This window comes from Lichenostomus cassidix, unplaced genomic scaffold (assembly GCF_008360975.1).
Source record: "Lichenostomus cassidix isolate B80296 unplaced genomic scaffold, HeHo_3.0 HiC_scaffold_600, whole genome shotgun sequence".
Taxonomy (NCBI): domain Eukaryota; kingdom Metazoa; phylum Chordata; class Aves; order Passeriformes; family Meliphagidae; genus Lichenostomus; species Lichenostomus cassidix.
The window spans coordinates 248-9,912 of NW_028147432.1; the positions used below are offsets into that span (position 1 = coordinate 248).

At 52.1% G+C, this 9,665-nt stretch overlaps 1 protein-coding gene across 1 annotated transcript; it reads left to right on the forward strand.

Moving 5' to 3' along the window:
- Positions 1-1,222: 1,222 nt before the first annotated feature.
- On the forward strand, positions 1,223-7,198 carry LOC146423021 (uncharacterized). Its single transcript, XM_085045305.1, has 10 exons — positions 1,223-1,366; positions 1,750-1,821; positions 2,426-2,524; positions 2,977-3,084; positions 4,160-4,231; positions 4,320-4,418; positions 4,873-4,980; positions 5,632-5,788; positions 6,657-6,710; positions 7,045-7,198. Exons 1-9 carry the CDS (start codon positions 1,270-1,272, stop codon positions 6,667-6,669), a joined length of 825 nt encoding a protein of 274 aa, XP_084901431.1. The 5' UTR covers positions 1,223-1,269; the 3' UTR covers positions 6,670-6,710; positions 7,045-7,198.
- Positions 7,199-9,665: the final 2,467 nt, after the last annotated feature.

Consider the following 9,665-nt stretch of genomic DNA (forward strand, 5'->3'; position numbering starts at 1 on the left):
CGTGTGCAGCAAAGCACAGCACCAGCACTGCTGAGCTCCATGTCGGGCAGCGATGGATGCCCATGCTGTGAGGCGAGGCCGAGAGAAGCCAGGCAGAACTGCTGGGACCAGCAGCGGCTGGGGGAGCCCATGCTGGGGGTGCCTGGGCTAAGGGCATGACCTCGACAAATTGGAGGATTGGACAATCACCAAGCATATGAAGATGTACAAGGCGAAGTGCCTGATTCTGCACCTGGGATGGAGCAACCCTGGATGTGCAAACAAGCTGGGGAAAGAGGTGCATGGAAAGTTGGATATGAGTCAGCACTGCCCTGGCAGCCAGGGGGGAACTTCTGTGTCCTGGGGCACATCAGGTCCAGCATGGCCTGTTGGGCCAGGGAGGGCATTGTCCTGCTCTGATCTGCACTGTGGCAGCCTCACCTTAAATATTGTTTGTAGTTTTGGTCACTACAATAGAAGAAAGTGTCCAAAGGAGGGCAGTGAAGAAGGTGAAAGGGCTGAGAGGAAGCTGTGTGAGGAGCAGTGGAGAGCACTTTGTCTCTTCTGCCAGGCGAAGGGAAGACTGAGGGGAGACTTCATTGGGGTCTATAGCTTCCTCGTGATGGGGAGAGGAGAGGCAGGAAGTGCTCTCTTTCTGTGGCCACTGGTCATAGGGAATGGCCTGAAGTTATGTCAGGGGAGGCTTAGGTTAGATATTAGAAAAAGATTCTTTGTCCAGAGGGTGGTTGGGCACTGAAACAGGCACCCCAGGGCAGCAGCAAGGCTGAGAGAGTACTCCAAGCGCATGGTGTGACTTGAAGTGTTCTGTACACGACTGGAGATGAAATGCTATCAGCACATGTGATTCTGTGTATTTCAGGAGCTCCTCAAAGGCTATGTGCAGAAAAAGAGGGAAGCCATCAGGAGCATCTCCAGGGACATAGCATTACAAGAAATGTCAGCAGGCAAAACAAAGGTCTTTGCTAAGCAATGGCCTTTTGATGTAGCAAAAGATTTAAAATCAAGGCAGTTCATTAGTACAGATGGGGTTGCACTTTGGGGCTACAAGTAAGGCCATGAGGTCACAGCAGGGCTCTGACGTCACAGCAGGGCCATGAGGTCACAGAGGTCACAGAGCCCTGTGGTTGCACAGCACCACAACGACCGACCAGTCAGTCCTTGACCACAACTGTTGCAGCAGCAGCGGCAGCAGCGGTGCTGACATTGATACAGCGGTGTCAGGACAGTGGTGGCAGCAAGAGCTGTGGGACTGGCTGAGGGCAAGGCACCATGGCCCTTGCTCTGCGCCTTTTCCTCCTGCTCCTCCTGGCAGTGGCCCTGCATGCCAGGGCTGCCCAGGCTGCTCCGGTGGGAGCGTGGAGAGCAGGTGAGCCAGCAGCCTGCCTCCCCCTTTCCTGGGACAGAGGCCTCTTGCCCCTAGACAGTATTGGGAATGCATTTCCCCAGGGCTTTAGTAAGTGTTTCTTTTGAGGGACTGTGAGTGTCTTCCTGCTGGGGTGTGAAAGAGCCTCGAGGAGCCTTGGGCTGGTCCAGTTTCCTCTCCAGGGATGTTTCACCGACCCTGCGAAGACAGTGGATTGTGTCCAGGAGATAGCACAGACCTCCCCAGTCCCTTCTGCAGCTTTGGTCATGTCCATTGACATCTGGCTCCCAGAGCCTTATCCAACCCCCTTGCAGTGCCCAGTTCCCTAATGGAGAAGGGGATCCCAGCACACCACGGAAATGGTTGCAATCTGTGCTCTCTTCTAGATTGGGAACGTGAGATGGATAATCTCGAAAAGCTGGTGAATGACAGTTTGAATATCTTGGAGCTTGGTGAAGGTAAGTTCTCACAATCCCTTTCCTGACAGAATAATCACTGTCAACATGGCAAGATCTCACTCATGTGCCATTTCCCTTACAATCCTCTGAAGGTTGAAAGAATCTGGAAATCTTGCCCTGCTCCCTTCTCGAGCCCTGAGTGATCCCGCAGGATCGCTGTCAGTGGGAGGAAGGAGCATTTAGCTGTCAGTCTTCTTCCCGTGCGAAATGCCAGCTGCTCCTTCCGCGTGCTCTGTGCAGGCACAGAGAAGAGCAGAGAGGGAAGGTTCTGGGCCCAGGGATGTGCCCCCGGGGCTCTGTGCCTTGCGCGGCTCCTTTGATGGCCCCAGGGAGCCTGAGGGGTTCCTGCTGCTGCTGCCAAGCCCTGGCTCTGGCTGGGGCGGAGTTTGGAGCGGCTGGCAGCCCCCGGCAGTCCTTTGTGCCCTGCCTGCTCTGCAAGGGGCTCCTTCCATCCCAGTGTGGGGCCACTGCAGGCACGTGGTGCCTCTGCCTGTGCTCCTGAGTGGAAGGCAGAGGTGAGGGAGTGCCAAGGAGGGATCCCATTGCCAGGGTTCACTCACTGACAGTCTGGCCCGAAAGAGAAATGGAATTGCTTTCCATTAAGGTCCTCTTAGAGGGAAGAGTAAAATTATGGAAGACAGGAAATCCCTGGAGGCAGCAAAATATCTGGACCAGATGCTAAGTGAGCTGCAGAGCTGGCATGGTGGGTGCATTTCCCTCAGCCTTCTCCTGAGACGCAGCAGCAGGGCCTTTTGCTGCCCATCTGGACACTCTGTGCCCGGCACAGCAGGAAGGGATCCATTGCAGCCTCGCTTTTCCACTGCTGCTTTCACACCCTGCAGGGCTGTTTCCCAGCCTGGCCTGGCTGCAGCTACTCCCCAGCCTCTGCAGGAAGGCATTTGGCACCAGCTGACAGGGTGTCCAAACTGCCCCATGGGTCCTGCAGACCCTTTGATCCCCTGCAATTTCCCAGTTTCCAGGGAGATCTGGAGTGGCAGCTTTTGGAGGAGGGAGGGTCCTGGTGGAGTCCCCAGAAGCCCATCCAATTTCCTGGACCTTATCCATTTCTTGGAAAAGTATTGCTTTCTGAAGATTCCACCTGTCAAAATGGGAAATGCTTCTTTCTGATTAAGCTGTGCCTCTTCCTTTCTCAAGCGATGCACCGAAAGACTGTGCTGAAGGCGGCACTTCCCAGAGGAAGCAATGCCTCGATGGCAGCCTCTGTTGAAGGAAGGGAGGTGATGCCAGGCAGGGGAACAGAAGGTAATTGCTGTGCGAGGCTCAGCCCTTGGTAGGGCTTTGTGGCAGCAGCTCTTCCCCCAGCAGCAGCCAAAGCTGGAGATGCCTTGGCTTTGAGGCCTCTGGAGCACATTCCACAGCCCATGGCAAACGGGACTTGTGCACCAACGTCCCTCCTGCTGCAGCTGCCTCCTCGAGCTGCCCTGAGTGCCCAGAGGCCCAAGGCACAGGAGCAGCCCTGAGCAAGATCCCTAGAGCAAGCCTAGGGCCAGAGCCATGGCTGGTTCCCACACTGGGAAGGGGTTTGGAGGGAACCCCCCACCCTCCTGCGTCCTCTGGGCCTGAGCCCTGCTGAGGCTTGAGCTGCCATCTCTGCTTCTTGGCAGTGCAGGCAGGAGCAGCCTGGAGCAGACAGGCACAGCACACATGAATTATCCCGAGAGGGCTCAGGGGACTCGGCTACTGAGCAGTCCTGCTGGGGTCCCTGTGTCAGTGACATGTCCTGAAAACTGGGAGTTACTGCAAGAGGTGCCCATGATGGGAAAACGGCAGGGGAAGACACCAAGGCTCCAGTGTGCCCTGAGGGGGCTGACTCCATCCATTTGGGCTGTGGGAGCTGTCTGGGAGAGGGAGGGAGGGATAGTTGTGACACTGCCTGCTGCATTTTAGTGAGGGTTTCCTCTGTGGAAGTGAGAGAGCCCCGAGAGGCCCTGGGCTGTTCCAGTTTCCTCTCCAGGGATGTTGCACAGGGCCTGCAAAGAAGGTGGATAGTGGACAGGAGCCAGCCCAGAGCACCCCAGGCCCTTCTCAGATTTGGCCATGTCCACTGACATCTGGCTCCCACAGCCTTACCCAACCCCCTTGCAGTGCCCAGTTCCCTAAGGCAGAAGGGGATCCCAGCACACCATGGAAACAGTTCTGATATGTGCTCTCTTCTAGATGAGGGTGCTGGGAAGGCTTCTCCAGCAGCAAGGATAAAAGGGGGTTTGGAATGCTTGGGAGCCCTCTGCAGTTAATTCTCAACTTCCCCTCAGAGAATAATCATTGGCAACTTGGCAAGAACCAGGTGCCAGAAGCTTCTCTGGCTGTTGAGTTACAGGTGTGTCTGCAGGGAGGACTCTTCCAGCTCCTTTTCTGGTTGCTGAGCACAAACCTGGCTCTCGTCGCAGGGGTGAGTAGTGTGTCCCTGCTGAGCCCACGGGCTGAGCACTGCTTTGGTGTGATCCACTAATAGGAAAATGGAACTGCTTTGCTCTAAGGTCCTTACAGAGGCAAGAAAAAAGTTACAGAAGAGAAGGAATCCCTGGAGGTATCTGAACAAGTGGACAAAATTCTGGCTGAATTGGAGACACAGCATGGTGGGTGCATTTCCCTCAGCCTTCTCCTCAGACTCAGCACCCAGGCCCTTTTCCTGCACATCTGGACACTCTGTGCCCAGCACAGCGGGGAGGGATCCACTGCAGCTTCACTGGTCCACTGCTGCCTTCACTCCCTGCAGGGCTGTTTCCCAGCCTGGCCTGGCTGCAGCTTCTCCCCAGCCTCTGCAGGAAGGCATTTGGCATCAGCTGACAGGGTGTCCAAACTGCACCAAGGGCAATGCTGACCCTGAGATCCCCTGCAACTTCCCAGTCTCCGCGGGAGATCAGGAGGGGTAGATGTTGGGAGGAGGGAGGTCCCTGGCCCAGCCTGAAGAGCCTGGGCTTTTTCCTGATCCTTATCCATGTCTTGGACAAGTATTGCCTTCTGAAAATTCTACTTCTCAAACTGTGGAAATGGTCCATTTGATCCACCTACGCCTCTTCCTTTCTCCAGAGATGGACCAAAAGGCTTTGCTGAAGGCAGAACATCCAGGAGACAGCGATGGCACTGTGCCAGCCGCTGATACTCGAAGGGAGGAGATCCCAGACAGTGCCACAGAAGGTAATGGCTTTGCTGGGCTCAGTCCTCGGTGGGGCTGTGTAGCACAGCTCGTCACCCAGGGCTGCCCTTGAGCAGCCCGGCAGCAGCCAAAGCTGGAGATGCCTTGGCTTTGAGGCCTCTGGAGCACATTCCACAGCCCATGGGAAACAGCACTTGTGCACCAACGTCCCTCCTGCTGCAGCTGCCTCCTCGAGCTGCCCTGAGTGCCCAGAGGCCCAAGGCACAGGAGCAGCCCTGAGCAGGATCCCTAGGGCGAGCCCAGGGCCAGAGCAGTCGCTGGTTCCCACACTGGGCAGGGTCAGCCCTGTGTCCTGCGAGGGCCTGACTCTGTCCCCTTGGGCTGTGGGAGCTGTCCCAGCAGGGCAGGGAGGGTCGGGGCTGGCAGCAGCTGCTGCAGGGATGGCTTTGGCTCGTGTCCCTCGAAGGAGCGACTGCCCAAGCAGCTGTGCTCCCCGCAGGCTCTCCTCCCGGCCTTGTGGGCTTTGTTGGGTGCCACAGCCTGTGCCAAGGGGCGGCAAGGTGCCTGCAGGGCGCAGCACTGGGGGAAACAGAGAGCGTCCTGGCCGTAGCCAAGGTGCTGCCAGCTCAGCAGCAGTGCGCAGCTCGGGCTCACGATCCCCATTGCTCACAGAGATGTTACCTGTGAAACAGGAATGTATTTCCCGGATCCAGTGCGACTCCCAAGAATTGTTTGCCCCCAGGATGTGCGCAAGTCCTGCATGATAGGCACAGTAATCACCGTGTTCACTGTGCCACTTGTCCTGTTGTGTTGCTATTTTGGGATCCAGAAGTTGTACGAGAAGAGACGGTAAGTTGTTGATTTTTCTCCACAGGTTTTTTAAAACTCTGCTCACAATATTTGTAGCCTGACTGATAATCATGCTGTTGTGGAATTGTGACAGTCCATAGTTGTCCAAATAGCTCTGCTGAGGGTTCTGCTGCTGTCCAGTGCTTTAATTGGCCTCTTCACTGCTGGGCCTTGCCCTGGGGAGCCTGCTTGGGCTGAAGGCAGCGTTCGCTCCCACTGAGGCTGCCTGGCCAAGAGCAGCCCCAGGAGCACTGGGCAGAGGCAAAGCACGGTGGGGAGGAGAAAGAGTTGGGGACAAGATTGCCCTTGAAAGGCAGACGTGCTCTGGGGCCACTGCTGGCCAGGGACCCTGCCCGGAGCCATCCCCTGCTCGCTGGGGCCTTGAGGGGCAGCTGTCCACCTGGGCCAAGGTGTGCCAGCAGCTCCAGCCGTGCTGGGGAGCCTTGCCAGCTCTGGGCCCTGCTGTGCAGGAGGCTCCTCATAAAGCAAACGGTGTGAAAGAACTTGGCTAAATCACTTGGGGTGGGAGTGCAGCAGCCTCTCAGGGGCTCTGCTCGTTGAGCTGCACACTATCAATGTGTTTCAAATACTTGTTTAACACATATAGAGCCATTTAGAACCTAATTACAAATCTGCACATTCTCTCCAATCTCTAAATGCCGTGCAGTTCTTCCCAAACTCTTTCCATGTGATCATAAATAGTAACACATAGTCACAGTGGTATTTTGGCAATAGATTTGGGGACAGCAAAGTGGTTATTTAGTAGCTCACATAAAGTTTCATGGTTACAGTGTTGTTACAGGAGAAGCACATTTGTTTTTTGAAATTAATTCACTATTTTTTAGCTTACTTTTATTCATTTCCCTAGGTATTTGATATAGGGCAATGTGGCATAATTATCCCATGGCTGAATTAGAAAACTGTAAGTACTATAAAATGAAGTATTTTTTATAGGCTTTGTTTTCCATGTTTTTCACAGACTGTGATCCGAAGTAGGTGGGTTTGATGTGACCAACAGAATCGTTTTGCTCTGCTTTTAATTCAAACAAGGAGCAGAGCAGTTGAACAGAGTCTCTTCATAACTAAAGCAAACTGCCAGCTTGTTTGTTTGGTTTCTTTTCCTGCTCTGGACAGGAATATAAAGTCTATCAGTAGCAAATACTCCTGTAAAGTAACTGAGAGAAATTAGGGATTTGGTCTGTTTGCTCACTAACCCCTGAGTTCCTAAGAGCTGTAGCTCCCTGTTCTCTTTGCAGACAGAGCTGGCTATGCTTGGCAATCATGTGTCTGGCCTGATAACACACCAGGTCCCACATGAGCTTGAACACCCCATCCTGGAAGAACCGAGTTCAGTGATAAATCTGGTACAACTTTATGGCATGACAGCAGAATAAGGCAAAATAAAGGTTTGAATTTGTACCACAAAATACAATTTCAACCACTTTACATTGTTCTGTGTGTAATGGAGATAGTAACTACAAGTTTCCTATTCATGCACAATTTGCTTTCTGAGAGCACTCAGTGCTCAAAGTCATAGGGGTTTTTAGGCCTGAGATCACTTCAAAAACAAAACCAACCCTAATGTGCAATGCTTGTGCTTCATAAACGTTTATGATACAAATCACAAGCTGATTCCTACTGTTAAATGAAAAAAAAGCCAAAATAACGAAATCCAAAGTGTGACCAGCAAAACAGGCAAACAAAACAGCAACCAAGAAAGAAATAAAAAATGCAAAAAACCCCACAAATCCAGGAAAACATCTAAAAACCAGGTGAAGGAGGCGGTGATTCAAGAGAGACGAATGGGCAGAGGCACTACAGCATAAGGAAGTGCAGATAACAGGAAGCAATGGCGTTAAACTAGCCAGCGAAGCTGAGATACTGTCCTCACCCTTCTGAAATGAATCTGACAAAAAATAGGCAGAAAACAAATGATGATGATTGTGATACTGGGAACTCTGCATGTTTAGCTTCAATATATACATTGTGTGTAAGTTCTATATTCCTTGTTAAGGCACATCGTCTGGCAAGGGTGTTTTTCTGAAAGAAAAGCACTGCAGTGGAAAAGGAGGCCAGCTTGGAAAATATTAAAAGCAAGAGCTAAAAATACAGTACTTTTTTTTTTTAATATGTTGTTTGGTTGTTTTGCTGTTTGTTCATGGGTTTTTTGTCTGTCTTTGAAAGCAGCCCCTCAGATGTTAATGCACGCAACGAGTTCTTTGTAAAGGGCTGTCTTTGCAAAAAAGTGCCAGTTTTGTGATGCAAGACAGAAACAGCTTCCTCTGGGCTACAGCTGGAAGGCTTGAAAATGTGTTCAAGAAACTTGTGATATGACAGAGTCTGATTAATACAATTTAATGTCATGAAGTGCAAGATGTAAGTTGTCTAATAAAATATTCAGAGTATTTCTATGCCAAGCAGCAGAAAAGGGCTGTGCATTGGAATGACAGGAAACAAGCACAGAGTGCATGATGGACAAGCTTTCCAGCCAAACCAAACCAGAAGCACAGAGAGCACAAAGGACACACTGAGGAGGCCCAGCAGCTTGTTGCTGAGGGCTCATTTCATACAAGGACTGGCACGCAGAATATCAAATAAATTAAAAATAAAAGGGCAGGGGGAGGTGGCAGTGAGGTAGCCTGAAAGGTTCAACTCTGCTTTTGTCACCAACATTCTCCTAGTTCCTGTGTTTATTTTTCTAGAGAATTTGCACTCAACAGAGCTTCAGTCCCTTTGATCAAATCAGTCTTAAGGGCAGCTCTTTGCTGGGTCAGTCATTTAGATGCGAGCGCTGACTGGGGTCCAGCCAACAAAAGAACATTAGGTGCAGGCCACCCATATAGCTTTTCATATTAATGAGCACAAAGCCTTTAGTTTTGCAAACTGAGGGACGTTGGGGGGATTTTTGAACCAGCAGGCTGATGTACAAGGCTCTGGATCTATACAGCACTCCGGTAAAGAGGGGAACACATGTGGGGACTGTGGGAGGTCCGGAGCCAGTAGCTGCCGTCTGTCAGGTCGACTCCGCCTCCAGTGAGTGGAGCTCCTCCTCCTCGGAGGGATCCGGAGGCGGTACTGAGGTCTGAGACCTTCCCCCTCTTCCAGAAAGTTCTGTCAAGTTACGTTATTGATTGGTTTTCGTTTGTTATACCCTCCCCTTAAAAAGTTTTATTTGTTCTCTGTATTGTATATCATCCCCCCAGTTGTATATGATTGGATATGGTCTGATGCTCCGCCCCGTTTTTCCCTCCCTTAAAATCCCTTGTACGCGCCGAGCTGTCGGGGGTGTCTCCGTGATTTCTGTCCTTGTCGCGTGCCCGTTCCGTTACCCTTAGTAAAGGAGCACTTAAGGGAGACCCCGCTCCCGCAACCTCTTATCTCTTGTCCCGTTCCTACCGCGCTGCGCCTGCCACTCGTCCGGGGCTGAGCTCTCCTCGCCGTGACAGAGCCGCGGTCTCAGAGGCGACAGCCGAGCGGCGCCGGCACAGGCTGCCAGCCGCTGCGCCTTGTGGCACAGAGCGAGCGCCCGAGGCTGAGGGCAGGGCAGATTTCCCGGGCGGACGAACCCCAACGGGGGGCAGTCCCGGCTGTAGCAGTGCCCCCACCCCCACATTAGGGACACCACAATTGCTTTTAGAGCTCCTAAACCAGCTGGTGAGAAACTGTTCTTTTCTCTGCACACTGAAGGGCAAGTTGAACAGAAAATCTGTCCCTTCCTCCATTATCTCTGAGCACCAAAGCAAAGAACTGAAAAAAAAAAAAAAAAAAAAATTAAAAAAATAATCATTTTGTGCCCAGGCTGGTATTTTAAAGAGCTTTATAAGATTGATTCAGCCAGTGCTATCAACACTAATTTTAACAAATATTTTTACTTGCA